The sequence below is a fragment of the Castor canadensis genome, chromosome 19 (assembly GCF_047511655.1).
Source record: "Castor canadensis chromosome 19, mCasCan1.hap1v2, whole genome shotgun sequence".
Lineage (NCBI taxonomy): Eukaryota > Metazoa > Chordata > Mammalia > Rodentia > Castoridae > Castor > Castor canadensis.
The window spans coordinates 19,445,202-19,462,075 of NC_133404.1; the positions used below are offsets into that span (position 1 = coordinate 19,445,202).

Here is a 16,874-nt window from a genome sequence, read left to right on the forward strand (position 1 = left end):
TATTGATAGGTGTGTTCAGTTTGAGTAGCAGAAAAGTTGCCCAGCCTTGTGGTCATGACTGGCTGCTGCAGTGTCTAAGAGCCACCTTCGGTCTAATTAAAAGTCTAGGAATACCAGAGAGGGTTTCCCTAAGTCCTCTGCTGTAAGCTGTCTTGACTTGCAAAGCCTTTCATTTTGAGGCGAGAAGGGAGAAGTCTGAGGTATGTGATTCCTGTCTGAAATGTCAAAGTTCATTGGAAAATCCTCTTAGAAATGCTCTGAATTCAGTTAGTGGAGCGGATGGACTCCCAGAAGCCCCAGGGCACCCGAGCCTTAGCAAAGCCTGGAACCTTGTTTCACACACCCAGCCGCTCAAACAGCCGGCTGCAGTGTCACCTGGGATGGGCACCTGCTCCACAAAGATTAACCCACCAGAGCAGCCCTGACAACATGTGAGTATGAGATTCCTTGGAGCTTAAGTCTACCCTGTGGCCTGGTGTCTTGTGATATTTTGCAGTTCTCCTTTTTTGATAAAGCTCATTTTGGCATTCTTTTTTTGTGTGTGTGTAGGGAAAGACTTCATAGTAATCATCTTACTAAGGTATTTCTCTTGTCATTGGGATCCTACCATTTAGGTGAAAACCTGTTGGGCTGAGAACAGGACAATAAGAGGTACAAGGCTAGTGATTAGGGGCCACAGGTGCCCAGCTGTCCCAGTCTCCTGAGGAAGTAGGGCGCCAGCCTCACTTGCTCAAGCTGGAATTACCCCAGAGGCTCTGACCACAGTTCAGCCTGGGTAAGCCTCACCCTCCACGGGTTAGGAATTGGATCTGTGGGCACTTATATTGGTGCCTGCCCTCAGGAACCTGGGTGTGGATGTGGAGCTGGAAATCGGCAGGGTCAGAGGGCCAGCTGCAGGCAAGTTAACCCAGGACTGTTCCCCAGTAAGTCAAAGGGTCTTTCCTTGCCATTAGGCTGCTGGTGGCTCCCATGCCATTTCTGCATACAGAGGTGATGTTGACATGCTGTGGGTAGCTGGGGGCTTAGGGACCCCACCCACCCAGGGCAGGGTGAAACAACTCCTCTTCACATAGGCACCCCCTCGGCTCTGTGAGATGCTGCTTTGACCTGTCCAACCCTTTGCAGGGCTACAGGGAGGCATGCAGAGGATGGCTGAGCTCTGCTGTGGGTGACACATGTCACACACTGTAAACTCTGCCACCAGCACTAGAGTCATCCTTCTTCTCTAGTGCCTGCTGTTATTAGCATGTCTTGGTGGCTACAGGAATTTGAAGTTACCATTTTCCCTGGACAATTCCTCATGTAAGTCTGGCAGTGTCAAGCACAAGCCAGTGGGAGCACCCAGCTGGGTCACCTGTTTGCCAAGGGCAAGAGGTGAGGGGTGTCTTCATTAGGTCACCTACAAGTATAGAATATGCACACACATCTACTCACAACCCACCACTTTATAAAATGTAACCAAAGGGATTCTATTACATATGTGCCAAAATTTATACATTTGGTTACCCTGTACTTTGGGCTTTGTGTTTGACTTCCATGATGCAGCCATTTGCCAAGAACATGAAGGGAGTCCTTATTTTGGAATTTCCTGAGCTATTCAGGGAAAGAATTGTAACTCTATGGTCATATTTTGTTTGGGACCCAAATCCTACTACCTAGCTCAGGAAAAACTTGAGATTCCCAAGATTGGTCCCAATCATTTCCAGTCCTACTTTAAGACACTCAGGCTACCTGAGCTATACCACTGCAGGCTTTGAATAACATCATCTGCCTCCAATGCTTAGTATCAGTTACCAGGAAGGAAAATTCTATTTGGACTTGGTTTCAATAACCAAGATGATTGATTGGTACAACTAAGAAGACCAGAGACAGATGGTACGTGGTTTGGCCTGAGTGTTTGCAACTTGTCTCAGAGACTGTCCTGGTCTCTGGTGGTTTCATTATCCCCACAGCTGCCCCTAGAGGTCCTGGCCATTTGGTTTGGGTCATGTAGTCTTGTTGGCTGAACCGTCCATTGCAGGGGTGGGATTTCTTCCATAGTTAAGGCCACATAAGGCCCATTTCTAGATCTAGGGTGGACCAATCCTACTGTGGCCACACAAGCAACACACGTGTGTAAAGCACAGGGAGCCCTGCGGTTGGTCATGTTTGCAGTACTGAGATTTACAACTCTCCTTTTAACAGATCCTTCTGCACACCAAGGTTGCCCTCTGGTGCACACCATTCTGTAAGTGTGGTGGCAGCCTGGAACTTTCTGTCTACTCAGGGTGCTTCCATATTTATTCTGGGGCTTCCTTGTTACTTTCTGCCCTGTAATAGTATTCTTTGAGGTGCTGAAGGAGGATCCTCAGGCTCAGTGGTGAGGGAAGATGAACTAGCATTTGGGGGAAGGACTGTTTTGGTGGTCACAGGATCCTCAGTGCCTTCTGTCCCACAAGGATGGGGTTGCCATGCACAGGCAGTTTGAACTGGAGTGTCAACAAATGAGGACGGACATGACCTCAGAGAGCTTGGGCTGTCCTGCATGCAATGTGGACTGTAGGGGCATAACATGGAGTCCGTGGTGCTGTGAGCATCCTTGGTTCCTACTCACTGAGCAGCTCCTGGCCACACCCTGTCACTGTGCAGTGTGCTTTGTTTTAAGGTTTGTGCCTTCCAAATATCTACCACTAATCAGGCTCCAAGAACAGAAAATTATCCCCAGGAGATTAATGGAGTCTCCTTTGATAAGGAGACCTTTCCCAGGTCTGCCATAACATTGTGGACAGAGCCAAGAGCTTCCGAGTTACATATGTAACATATGTAACATATGCCTGACCCACTGCAGATGGTGTGTCTGTGTGTGGGTTGTTTCTGTGTCTGTTTGTGTTTGTGGGTCAGTGTGTAGTTCATATCTGCATTTGTCATATGTGTGTACCTCTGCACCTGTTTGCATTTCTGGGTATGTATATGGTTTATGGGTCTGTGTGTGTGTGCAGGTGTCTGTGCAGTTTTTGTGTCTGTGTGCCTCTGTGTAAATCATGTGCTTCTGTGTAAGTTTTGTGTGTCTCTGTGTAGTTTGTATGTCTCTGTAATTTATGCATATCTGTGCAGTCTGTGTGTCTGTGTGTTTGTGTGTGTGTTGTACAAGAGAGAGCTTTGCACAAGCATAACCTTGACCACTGTCTTAGGGTAGAGAACAAGGCAATAAAAAAATAGAAAGAATCAGCTCTAGTGGAAAGCTTTTTAAAATGCAGAACAGAAAGTTCACTTGTTTTACCTTTCCCAATTCTTTTGACAGAGAAAATCTGTCACAAGTCTTTGACAACTTTCTATGAAGCAGAGCTTGAATTTGGTAACCCCTGTGGAGCCACCTCTCAGAAAAGTTTCTGGCTCTCAACGGAGAGTCTATCTTTTAGTAAAGCCTGTTTCCTGCAGCAAGGTTTCCCACTCACCATGGCTATTCTGCAGCCCTTAGGTCCAGTGATGCCCCCACTCCCAGGTTCTGTTTGGCAGCCCTCAAGTGGGAGCAAGGCTGCCCTGCCCATGGTGACGTCTGTGGGCGTGGCCAGTAGGGAGGGGTGTGTGAGGAGGGGCAGTACCAGCCTGCTCCACCCCTCAGGGCTGCAAGCACTGGCTGAGACTTCTTACACTATTCACCATTCAGAGCCATCGGTTTGGGATGGTAGACTTCACTCCTGGAGAAAGATCAACAAGTGTTCAGGTAAAATGCAAGTGCTTTGTTAGTTGGGAGAGGGGAGGTGACCAGCTAGCTTATTCTGGGGAGTAGGCAGGGGTTTAAACAAGCCTGCATTGAATTACTGGTTTCTTCTGGATTTTTAAATGCAGTATCTCACTGAATATATAGTCCAGGTTGGCCTCAAACTCCTGGCCCGTCTGCCTCAGACTCCTAAGTGCTGGGATTTCAGGCCTGCCCTACCATGCCCAGCTGAGCCGTTGTATTTTGAAAAAGGGGAAACTGTGAGATGGAGTAGCTGGTGTGAGCACACCAAGCTTGCTGCTGCACTTAGTGTTTCTGATTTAATGAAGAGACTTGCAGCAGCAGTGTCTATGCTCTGAGAACCCATCTCACCCTCACCAGGAGGCTGCATCCCAGGACAAAGGATATTGAGGAGGGGAGTTTGGAAGTTCCATTTGAACTCAAGTATGACATGAGCCTGCTAGTCTGTCAGGCATTTCTTTGGAATGGAACGCACTGGAGTGAAAACATTAAATCCTTCAAAGCTGATTCTTTTTCCTCTGGTCACACACAGTGAAATAAATGGGCTTTCATGTAGCCAGTTCTTTTCCAGGACACGGATATTAGGCACAAGAGACAAAGAGTGTCGACAGACTGTTTATAGACCCAGCCAGGGGCCAGGGGTTCAGGACCAGGTACTCTCAGTCCAGAAGGGGAATCAGGACACTGGTACCTGGCAACCTCCCTCAGGCTTGCAAAACTTCCCAGGAGACTTTAACATGCACTTTGAAAAGTGCTGACTTAGACCACTGTGACAGTAGTGCATAGGTTTAGGCTGTTAGTGATTGTGGGCAGCTGCTTCTACTTCAACCACCAACAAAATGCCATTATCTGAGGTTTTCTTGCTGGGTGCCTGAGCTGGACAGGGTGCAGGGCCTGACAGGGTTGGGGTGCCTGAGTGCTTGAATGCAACTTGGTCATGCCAATTGTTTCATAAAAGTTAAATGAGAATTCAATCTGAAAACAGAGGGAAAAGTCTTGGGTAGGTTTTAAAGGGTTGCACAAAAACTGCTTATTGTTGCAAATTTGAGTTTACAAACACTTGAAACAGTTGTTCACACTAAGTATAAAGTGGGTGATTTAGGAATATAAATTCCTAAGGTTTTATTACACTGTTAAAAAGCAAATACCAGCACTGTGCCTGCTCTTTGAGAAAGTGGCGACCCAACTTCTGGTTAGCTGAGGTCTAATGACATCAGGAATTACTGGGAGGATTGAGATCCTGACAGACACTGGAGACCAACAGTGCCCTGACCTGGGACATCTGGGTCTCTGTTTCTATGCTGGAGTGGCAGGTAGCAGGAAAGGTTTTAAGCTGGAGGCCATATAATCACATGCATATTTCAGAAATATCGCTGTGAGCTGGTTGCGGGGGGAGCAATTAGGGCTCAAGAAAGCCTCTGCCAATTGCCAACTGCTAAGTCCTGCCTGCTGAGAGGAAACTACCTGGGCAGGGGTAGAAAGGGGGCACTTTGCAGATGATGGATGAGTCATGGATAGTACTCAGTTGGTTATGGATACACCTTGGATGGGTGGTGGGATTGGCCATGGGGTCCTGGGGGAGGACCAGAGAAGGTTTCAGGACTCTGGGCATTTGAGCACCTTTGAGTCCACAGAGACAAAAAGGCAGTGGACAGTGGTCTGGGCTGCAGAGAGGAAAGTTTGCCAGGTGAGGATGAGGCCTTTTGGAGGAGGGAAGAAAGGTCTCTTAACTAGGGGTGGAGGGAGGTGGGCCTGCAATAAAAAAAAAAAGGTATTAAAAAGATGGGAGGAAAACCAAGGTGAAAAGGAGGCAGCTGGAGGAGGGAGCTTGGGGCATCTATTCTCTGAATATTGGAAATGTAAGAGACTACCCAGACCCCACTTCTGACCATTTTGGGCCCAAGCTGCTCCATCCAAGCGCAGTGCAGGGCGGGACTCTGCAGAGCTGTATGCCACTGGGCGGTGAGGTTGGTGCCCCCATCTGCTGTTGCTGGGGACCGACTGGCAGGAGGAGCAGCATCTCCGAGCACCGCTTAGGGCTGTGCTTTGAGCGGCAAAGGATACGGTTTCCAGAGTGGTCTGCAGGCTGAGCCAAGGAAACGCAAAAGTACATTCCTACAGTCATAAGCAAAACGGCGTGAAGCCGGAGCACCAAAACGCCCTCTCCTGCACGTCAGGGCCCAGTCGGAGGGAGTGGTCTCGGACCCAGGCCGTGGGAGTCCTGCTGTGCTCGGGGCGCGGGGCGCGGGGCGCGGTCCCTGCTTTCTCCGCCGTGCTCTCCCGGGGGCGATCCTGCCCTGAGGTAGTGCGACAGCTCCCGGAACAAAGCCTTGTCCAGAGCAGAGGGTCAGCTCTGGGCGGCTGCCCTTCTCCCAGGCTCGAGGCTCTTTAAATGAAGAATATGAAAGAGATTAAGAACCTTGCTGTTTTGTTGAATGATGTAGAAACTTTTAATCAAGTTTCGGTGCTACAAAACCCGGCTGAGGAGTCAGCGGCCAGACCCATGTCTGGGTCCCCCTCTTCACTGGGGCAGTGGGCAGTGGAAAGGCGCGACAAGACTGACTCTGCCAAGGAGGGACCTCTGACTGGACAGAACCCCCAGGGTCCCCCAGAAGGGAGAAAGCAGCAGGAAGCCCGAGAGCAAGAGCAGGGGATGCAGGCCGTGCTGAATATGCACAGAAGCTGCAATGGGGGACCGAGCTCAGGACAGGTCGGCCCCGAAGTGAGTGTCTCCAGGTTGGCGAGTTTGAAGCCTGAGTGGGGTCTCCTGGTGAAGTGGAGGAGAGAGGAGGAAAGGAAAAGGGGCTGTTGGGAGCCACAGAGTAGGCAGAATCCGAGGTTGCTGGAAATTGACAAAAGTGTTCGCCATCAAGTTGGGAGAATGGAAGCTCAGTGGAATTGGGCTCAAAGAATAATGGAAAAGAGGATCCACCATCTTGAGAAGTTCTGCTATGAGGAGTAGACAGAAACTGACACAGTCACTGGAGGACTCGGTGAAGACAAGGAGATTAAATTTTTTTATGTAAGAAATAATAGAGATATCCTGTGTACCCTGAAGTGGGTTTCCTTCAGTGATAACATCTTGCAAAAACATCTTGCAGAACATCACTGACCAAGATATTGACATTGACACAATCAGGATTCAGAGCAGTGTATCACCACATGACCTTTTCATAGCCTTCTGCCCCCCTCCCTTCCAGCCCCAGATAGCCACTGATCTGTTCTGCATTTCTATATTTTTGTCATTTTAAGAATGCCACACACATGGAATCAAGTAGCATATAACCTCTTGGGATTAGTTTTTTCACTCCATCGTGTATGCATACCATGTTTTCTTTCTTTATGGGCACTTAGGCAGGTACCATAGCTACTGTGAATAGTGTGGCATTGAACATGGGTATGCAGGTGTTTCTATTGTATGCTCATTAAGATTCCTTCAGGTGTGTACCCAAGAGTGGTATAGCAGGACCATATAGTAATTCCAGTTTTAGTTTTCCGAGGAACCTTCATATAATTTCCACAGTGACTGTACTAATTTACATTCTTATCAACAGTGCATAAGGGTTCTGCTCCCCCACCCCCCCAGCTTCACTGCCCCTCCCCATATCCTGGCCAGAATTTGTCTGTTTTCTTTTTGGTGGTACTGGGGTTTAAACTCCATGTCCCTAGTCTTTTCCACTTTAATTATTTTTGAATAGGTCTCGCTTTATGCCTGGGCTGGCCTGGACTGCAATTCTCCTATTTATGCTTCCCACATAGCTGGGGTGACAGGAGTGTGCTATCATACCCAGCTTTTATGCTTTTATTGGTTGAGATAGGGTCTTGTGAACTTTTTGCTCCAGGCTGGCCTCAAACCCCAATTCTCCCGATCTTTGTGTCCTGAGTAGCTAGGAGTTACAGGCATGAGCCACTGGGCCCAGCTGTTGTTTGTTTTCTTGATGACAGTATAGGCACTGTTTTAAATCTGTGTCTGAAGTAGGGCAGAACTGACATCATTCCTATATTGAGTCTTCTAATCCATGAACAAGACATGTGTCTCCATTTATTTAGACTTTTGACTTCTTCCATAAGCATTGCGTAGTTTTTCAGTATGAGTCATTACATGTTTTACTAGATAGGTACCTAAATATTCAATTATTTTGAGTAATTTTGAGTCATATTTTTTTTTTAAAAGCACACTTAGAATTTATTTTCCTTTAATTGGGTAAAGGTTCCTGAAAAACCCACTGGACTTTGCTAGAATTCACATAAATAATTCAAGTCTCCCAAGCTGGGTTTCAGACAGACAGCAACAGAACACGCCTCCTGCCCCTTGTCCCCAAGGCTCTTCCCACACTGGCTCCTGCCTTCTGTGCCCTGAGCTGCTGGTCTCTCTCCCAGCGGACACGGAGTGGTGCTCCAGCCCACCACTAATAACAACTTGCTGTATACAATATGTTTGATGTTGCTGTGATCAAATATATTTGATGGGTACAATATAGACACAAACACGACATCACAGAGTGCCACACGGCTTGCTTCAGGGAGGGGAAAAGAAGACTCCACCCAGTCTCCTACACCTGTCTGTGTCACTGATTTTTTTTTTTCACTTCTATATCCTTAATGGAGCAAGGATATTATTTTTATTAAATCTTTTTTTTTCTTTTATTATTCATATGTGCATACAAAGCTTGGGTCATTTCTCCCCCCTGCCCCAACCCCCTCCCTTACCACCCACTTCCTCCCTCCCTCTCCCCTCCACCCCCTCAATACCCAGCAGAAACTATTTTGCCCTTATTTCTAATTTTGTTGTAGAGAGCGTATAAGCAATAATAGGAAGGAACAAGGGGTTTTGCTGGTTGAGATAAGGATAGCTATACAGGGAGTTAACTCACATTAATTTCCTGTGCGTGTGTGTTACCTTCTAGGTTAATTCTTTTTGATCTAACCTTTTCTCTAGTTCCTGGTCCCCTTTTCCTATTGGCCTCAGTTGCTTTTAAGGTATCTGCTTTAGTTTCTCTGCGTTGAGGGCAACAAATGCTAGCTAGTTTTTTAGGTGTCTTACCTATCCTCACACCTCCCTTGTGTGCTCTCACTTTTATCATGTGCTCAAAGTCCAATCCCCTTGTTGTGTTTGCCTTGATCTAGAGTCACATATTTTTAATTTTGATGTCAGTATGTTCATTGCTAGTATATAGAAATATTGTAGGATTTAAATATTTTATATCTTATGACTTTGATGAGCTTGGTTTTTTTTTCTTTTATTTGAAGAATTCTTATTTTTTTAATGTTGAAAAACATACAATTTGCCAGTTAGGATGGTTTTATTTTCTCCCTTTCTGATCTGTGTTTCCTTCATTTTTCCTTTCCTTGACTATTAGCCAGTGTTAAAATGAAACTATCGTGATGTCACAATATTTACAAAAGTGTTTTAGAAAACATTCATATCAGTTATTCAAACTATGAAGGTATTTATGCAAGTCTTCATTTTTTTTATTGTACAAAGGGGTTTCATTGGAATATTTACATATATGCATATAATATACTTTGATCAAATTTGTACCCTCTATTACTCTTTCTTAATTCCTCTCCCTTTTCCCCCTTCCTTTTAAACAGCTTTTAGTGGATTTCTTTATGCTATTTTCATATATATAATGTACTTCTAACATATTGACTCCACCACCACCCTCACCTTCCAATTTTGCTGGTCCCCCACAAGTCTACGTTTTAAAGAAGAAAAAGCAATTGTTGCTGCTTCCAAAGATCACATTAACTAGATTTTTTTCTAAAAGTTAGTGGTCCTCTGGCCTCAATGTCAATTTACAATTTACAAATAACAACAGCAGGGTTTTGAGGAAAAGGAAATAAGGTTTATAATAATAAAGGAAGAGGACAGAGAGAGTCAGCCTCTGAAAGCTCTGTCTTCCCCCTTCTGAAAGAAAATGTCCACCTTTTAAAGGGGAGCTCAGAGGCTCAGCTTACTTGTGTGACTAAGTGTGTCCACAATGGCTGCTGGCCTTGTTTCTGCAGGTGTGTGGTGCCATGAATCATGAATGGGTGTTAAATTTCACCAAATGCTTTTCCTGTGTATCAACTGATACGACCATTCATTTTCCTCGTGTTGCCTGTAATATGACAGATTAAATTGATTGATGTTTTCATCAACTTTACTGAGATATAATTGACATCTTACATAATTTACCCATTTAAAGTGTACAATTCAATAGTTTTTAGTATATTCATTAAATTGTGTGACCATTACCACAATTAATTTTAGGACATTTTCATCAACCCCAAAATGCAACTTCACCCACATTAGCATTTATTCTTCATTTCTCTCCAACCCTGCCCCCAAGTCCTAGACAGCAGCTCATCATCTACTATTTGTCTCTGTAGATTTGCCTATTCTGAAGATTTCATATGCAAATGGAGTCAGATGGTATATGGCCTTTTGTGACTAGCTTTTTTCACTGAGCATGTTTTCAAAGCTCATTCATGTTGCAGCATGCATCAGCATACCGTTCTTAGTGTTGAATAATGTGTATGGATATACCATATTTCATTTATTCTTTCATCTGGCAAGGGATAACACCAATTTACTGTGTGGCTTAAACAGCAAACATTATTTCTCATGGCGTGGGAAGTTCAGAATCAAGGTGCCTATGGATTCTGTGTCTCTTCCTGGTTCACAGATGGTGGGATCATCTATGAACATCTATGAACATCTATAACATGTTCTCACATGTCAGAAAAGGAAGAAAGCAAGCTCTTGGGACTCTAATAAGGACACTGATCCTATTCCCGAGAGCACCACCCTTGTGACTTCTTCAAATCCTAACCATCACCCAAAACCATCTGCTAATACCATAACTGGAAACTTCCAATCAAAAGTGGGACTGTTAGAGGAGAACATGCAGGAGGAGAAGAAGAAACAGATGATAGAAAGTGAAAACTAATGAAAGACATCACAACCATGTAGGAACAAGACACAACTAAAAGTTACACTGAAAAATGTTGAACAATACAGGGTGGGGTAAAAGGAAGTATAGTAGAGGGGCTTAGAATAATTTAAGCCTGATATATTTATAGGTAAAATACCAAGGCAAAATTTCCACTGAATAACAGACACCTAAACAATGAAGGACAGGAATGTAAAATAGATTAGTTTAAGGGGAGGGCGCTAATAGTAGGAGGAGGGTAAATCAAGAGGGTAAAGGAGGGTGAATATGGTTGAAGAGCTTCTATATGGACTTTAGGGTTGAATTTTCAATGACTTTCAGGAATGTCATTGGAATTTTGAGGGGGATTGCATTGAACATGTACACTGCTTTGGTAGTATAGCCATTTTCACTACATTAATTCTGCTAATCTCTGAGCATGGGAGATCTTTCCATCTTCTGATGTTTTCTTCATTTTCTTTCTTCAATGGTTTGTAGTTTTCAATGCAGAGGTCTTTCACTTCATTTGTTAAGTTTATTCCTGGGTATTTTTGAAGCTATTTTAAGTGAAATTGTTTTCCTAAATTCTTTCTCAGTCTGCTCATTGTTGGTATATAGAAAAGCTATTGATTTTTGTATATTGATTTTTGCATTCTGCTACTTTGTTGAAGGTGTTTATGTTGTCCAAAAGTTTTTTGGTGTAGTTTTTTGAGTTTTTTAGGTATCATGCCATCTACAAATAGGGAGTTTGACTTCTTCCTTTCCTATTTGAATTCCTTTTATTTCTTCTTCCTGTCTTATTGCTCTGGCTAGGAATTCCAGGACTATGTTGAATAAGAATGGACAGAGGGGTCACACTTGTCTCGTTCCTGACTTTAGAGGAAACAGTGTTAGTTTTTCTCCATTTAGTATGATCTTAGCTATAGGCTTGTTGTATATAGCCTTTATTATATCAGAGCTCTTATCAAGAAAGGATGTTGAATTTTCTGCATCTATTGAGATGATCATGTGATTTTTGGAGGATACTCTCAGCAGGACTAATCACATAATTTATGAGGCCCTTTGATTAAAAAGTAGGAGAAAATGCCTTTAATGAAGTTAAAACATAAGGATATTTCCTTTTTTCCATGATCTGTCTCTCAACTCATTGTAGTATTTTAAAATAATGTTTTTATTCTAAATAAAGAAAAATTAAAAATTTTAAATTATTAGTATAAATTTTATTGGTAATCTTTGCATTGTGAAGTGTCAGTTTTAAATGTAAATTTTGGGGCATTTAACTCATGTGGAATCATGCATGTGCACATGTATTTTGTTTTTACTAACAGCAGAAGCATTGCATAGCTCTAACTCAATTGCTTTTATTTCACTTTTTGATACAAATCCATTCTACCAACACAGCCTTTGGCCGACTGATTTGTAAGTCATTGTTTTCAGTATACATGGTCAGTCAAAGCAGGGAAATAGTAAGAAGGATGTGTAGACTTGCTTGGTCATTTGGGTTTTTTCATGCCAATATTTTTTGTATTTGAAGTAAGTTGTGGCTCCTTAAGACAGTGTTGTCTCTCAGCTGTGTGCCCTTGTCTCAATCAGCTTTCCATCTCTATAGCAAATATAAGAACTAATAAACTTATAAAGAAGAAAAGATTTATTTTTGTCCCAGTTTTAGAGGTTTCAGTCCATGTGTCTGTAGCAGCAGATCATGGTGGGATCCCGTGGCAAAGCAGAACCACTCATCTCACGACCAGGAAGGGGCTGGGGTCTCACTGTCCCCTTCAAGGGCATTCCTCCAATGATCCGAACATCCCCCTCTAGGTTCCCCCTCTTAAATGGTGCCATGGGATGGGAACCATTGGCCTTTGGGGGATATTAAAGATCCAAACTATAGTACCAACCTGCTCAGTTGTAGATATAGCCTGCTTATCTTGTGTTTCCTTTGAGTCTTGCTGAACTCCCGGCCACCTGGGATCCACAGGAACACCATCTCATGGGCACTGTAAATGCTACCTGTGAATCAGGCAGCCAGGAGGGGTGGGGACATGTAATTTAACGCCAGTCACAGTGCACACCTTCATTTCTCAGTGTCTACCCAACAAAAGAGCACAGTGATCCTGGTTTCCCAGAAACCCTTGATAGCAAACCAAACTGCTACAAAGCAAAAGTCATTGCTGGATTTGGGGGATGTTGGAAAATATTAAAACATAGATAAAATAGTAAATGGCTTGAAATATAATCTAAAAAGTAGGGTTCTAGAACTTTACAGTACTCATTTTTCTCATTTTTATGATAGGTATTATTATTTTCTCATTACAAAGATATTAATTTACTTGATAAAAAATGTAAAAACCATAGCAAGACAAAGGACAAAGGCAAACTTTCTAGTCACCTGTACCATCACCATCTAGAGATAGCCATGTTTAGGAGGGTGTCTTTTGTTTTGGTTCTGCTGGTCATGCATATAACTTATACATAGTAATTTCAATAACTTATCACAGTGTATCACAATGGTCCTTTCCATATTCTTAACATTTCCCAAATAAATATCCCTCTTAACAATTTCTATGGTTGTATAGTATTTTATACTATGCATCCCTCACAATTAACTAATGCTCTGTGGTAGAGTACTTGAGTGGTTGCTAGCATGGAATGGGCTGAAATATTTGTCCTTGGAGATGAGCAAACACTGTTTCCTGTGTATAGTAGAATGCTGGAATGCTGGGAGGGACTTGTTCTAAGAGAACTTCCTATTGTACCGTCCAGTAATATGGATTTCCCCAAGGGCAAATGATATTCCCAGTTTGTTTCACATCAATGCTGAGTAATTTTTTTCTGGTTGACAGTAGAGAGAAGATTAGCAACAGAACATGCATCTAAAAAGCAAAGAGGACAGGCTGTCCTCAGCTGTGCTGGAGGTGGAGCTCCATCAAACATCTGCTTCAACCTGTGCAGGCCCTGGAGGGCTGTGGTCTGCCAGACCCACCACCAGAAACCACAACCATGGCCAGGTTGATCATGGCAACAACACCATGAGCACAAGTCCTTACCCCGGCCAGGCTGCTGGGCAGAGTCCTTGGGTTCCTGAGCACAAGGATTTTGGCTCATTCCTCACAGAAGGGAGGTGAGTTCAAAATAGTTTTATCTTGTAAACATGGAGTTCACAAAAATTGACTTTCCATGAACATAGTCCCCCTCCCCATTTGTTATGGTGAAAAATTCCAGAAAATTTACAAAAATCTTTCTATTATTAATTACTTTCTTGGCCTGTTTTGGACAAATGATATTTTAAAAATGTGGCAAACTTAGCTCAAAAAGATAATAAAAATAGAAAAGAGAGTTTGTGGCATGAAGATGTATCATTTTATATTTTATTTAAGGTATTCAAAATGTGACCTGCTTTTGGAGAACACATGCACACACAAACTTGAAAATACACAGTAAGGTAATGTGCGTACTAACAATAACCAGTCAAAATATATTATTTCAAAACGCATCTCATTCATAATAAACAAGAATATATGGAAATGCTCTTACTAAAGAAGATGCATGACATTTACTAATTAAAGTATAAAATATCAAGGAAGAGGAGCATGGAGACATAGGTTAATATTGACAGAAGGCTAAGTATACTGAGGTGTGGTGGTGATGCCAGTAATCCCAGCACTCAGGAAGCTGAGTCAGGAAGATAGAGAATGTAAGGGCAGTCTGGGGTATACAGCAAGAACCTGCCTAAAAAAGAGATTTATACTATATAGATTAATGTAATCTATAGAATTAATACAAATAAAGGTCACAGGGCCAGTAGGACACAAATCTAAGAAAAGACAGGTGCCTACAGTGAGGGAGGGGGCACTGGCTGTGTCTTATCTGGAGCAGAGCATGGAGGAGTACAGGGTAACAAAGTTACAACTTAATGTGAAATATACCAACTGTGCTGATTTTACTCACAGTGCTGCTAGGTGTCATTTCTCTTGTTGCATTTTTCACTTTTGCTTTCCTTTTATAATCTCTACTGATATCATCATTTTGTTCATATTGTTTTTCTTGGTTTCCTTTTGTTCTTTGTCAGTGTTTTCTTGAACATTTTGGTTTTGGGTCTTTGTCTTATACCTGATGTCTGGGTTTCTTCAGAAACATTCTGTAGACCTACTCTGTCCCTCTGGATGGGCATTTGAAAATTCAAAAATCAGATTCTTCTTCCTAAAGCATTTTGTTTTGTTTTTTTTAATTGTTGAAGGCTATAGTGTCTCTTTGTTTTGAAACTTCCCCAAACTATTTTTTTAAAAATTTTTAATAGGATATATTCATTATACAGGGGGTGGGGATTCATAGTGACAATTCCGATTAGACATATATTGTACAATATCCCCAAACTATTTTTGAACAGACTATTCCCTGTGTGTGATCACTGAAGTCTCTGTTTCTTTAGCTCATGTTTCAGCTAAAGTTTTGACAGAGAGTTCTTAAATATTAGAAGCAAGCGAGCAAACAAATAAAACTGCAAGGTAAAGGACAAAAACAAGAATAAGCCATCAGTCCCAGTCCTCGCTCTGAGCTGGACCGCTCCTCAACACCTTCTTTCCAGGTATTTTTCTGAGCATGCGTCTTGCCTGTGCGTATGTATGGCTTTTCTAAGTGCCTCATATGCACAGCTAATTTTAAGTGTCCTGATTTCCAGGAGAATCTACAGCTTCTCTTCTGATCTGAGAGGGCCTATTGTGTATGTCTACCTGCCATCTCTTGCCCCTGGTGTCTGTGTCTTTGTAGCTTTTATGAACAGTAATGCTGCTGCTTTTCTTGCTTGCATGCAAGGAATGTGAGAGTGATGAGCTCCTTTCATCCTGAATGAGTCTTCCGAGATCTGCCAGAACACCAGCGACACACAGACACAATAATTTCCAAATTAACTCTGCTCTGCTCCCTCTGGTTTGAGGGGAGGCTTGGGAACTGGGTTGTTACTGCTCCACAGAGAAGGGGGTGGCTAGGAAGTTGTTTCTTGTTGGGGGTCTTCCTTGACTGCTGTGAGCCCTTGACTGGTTTCTAGTTGCCCCTCCACATTTGGTCCAGATAGCTGCTGGTTGTTTTATTTGATGTTTCTGTGGAAGAATGAAGACTTTCAGTCTCCTACTTTGCAATGGACTCTCTCCTTGCTTTTTATCACTTCATTTTGCTGGCCATGAAATTCTTTGTTGGTAGATTCTTTTCCTTGGCACACATCTGCTGTGGAGCCTCTTGTTGATTTCCATTTCATTTATTTATTGTACTTTACAATTCTAGACTTTCCATTAAAAAAATACTTTCCAGGTCAGGTGTGGTGTGGTGGCTCATACCTATAATCCCAGCTACTCTAAAGGTGGAGATTGGGAGGATTGTGGTTCAAGGCCAGCCTAGGCAAAAAGTAATCAAGACCCCACTTCAATGAACAAGCCAGATGCTGTGGTACATACCTGTCACCCAATTACCTAGGAAGCATAAGTAGGAGGATCATGGTCTGAGGCTGACCCTTGGGCAAAAACCTGAAACCCTACCCAAAAAATAACTAAAGCAAAAAAGGACTGAGTGTATGGCTCAAGTGGCAGAGGACCTGCGTAGCAAGTTTGAGGCCCTGAGTTCAAACCCCAGTATTGCCAAACAAAACAAAAACTCCAACATCTTTTTATCTTTTCATTGATATTCTTTATTTGTGGAGACTTCATTCTCATACTTTTCTTAGTTCTTTAGAAATGGCTTCCTTTAGTTCTTTGAACATATTTAAAATAGCTGATTTAAAGTCTGTCTGTCCAATGTCTAGCCTTCCTCAAAGAGGGTTTCTATTTATCATTTTTTTTCTGTGTATGGACAATACATGGCTTTGCATGTCTCACTTTTTTAAATTGGACATTAAAAACAATATGATGTGGAAATTCTAGAAGCCAGAATTTCTCCCTCTCAGAATTTTTTATTGCCACTCTTTGTTTAGTGACTTCCTGACCTAAGTTGTAACGTCTGCGTTCTTTGTTGAGGATGTCACTGAGCTCTCTGTGCTGTTGGTTTAGCAATTGGACAGAGATATTTTCAAATGGCGGGAGCCAGGCACTTTCCTGCTTTAACGGGGGCTGTGCGCTGTGGGAAGCTTTTAACATTCACAAAGGCTTCACTTCCTGCTTGTGCAGAGTCTCGGGGTCAGTCCTAGCTGAGATTTCAGGGCCTTCTCTGGCTATTCCTGGGCTTATGCACAGCCCAAGATGTGCAAGTGGATT

General features: G+C 43.0%; 1 protein-coding gene across 2 annotated transcripts in view; it reads left to right on the forward strand.

The window, feature by feature from the left end:
- Nucleotides 1-3,593: 3,593 nt before the first annotated feature.
- Nucleotides 3,594-16,874, forward strand: part of Oca2 (OCA2 melanosomal transmembrane protein) — a 354,214-nt gene continuing 340,933 nt past the window's right edge. The window contains exons 1-2 of one of the 2 annotated variants that reach the window (XM_074062129.1): nt 3,594-3,703; nt 13,482-13,756. In XM_074062129.1, coding sequence (XP_073918230.1) covers nt 13,503-13,756 — 254 coding nt within the window. In that variant the 5' untranslated portion in view covers nt 3,594-3,703; nt 13,482-13,502. Of the gene's footprint in view, nt 3,704-13,478; nt 13,757-16,874 lie in introns of both variants that reach the window. The other variant, XM_074062128.1, reaches the window with a different exon arrangement.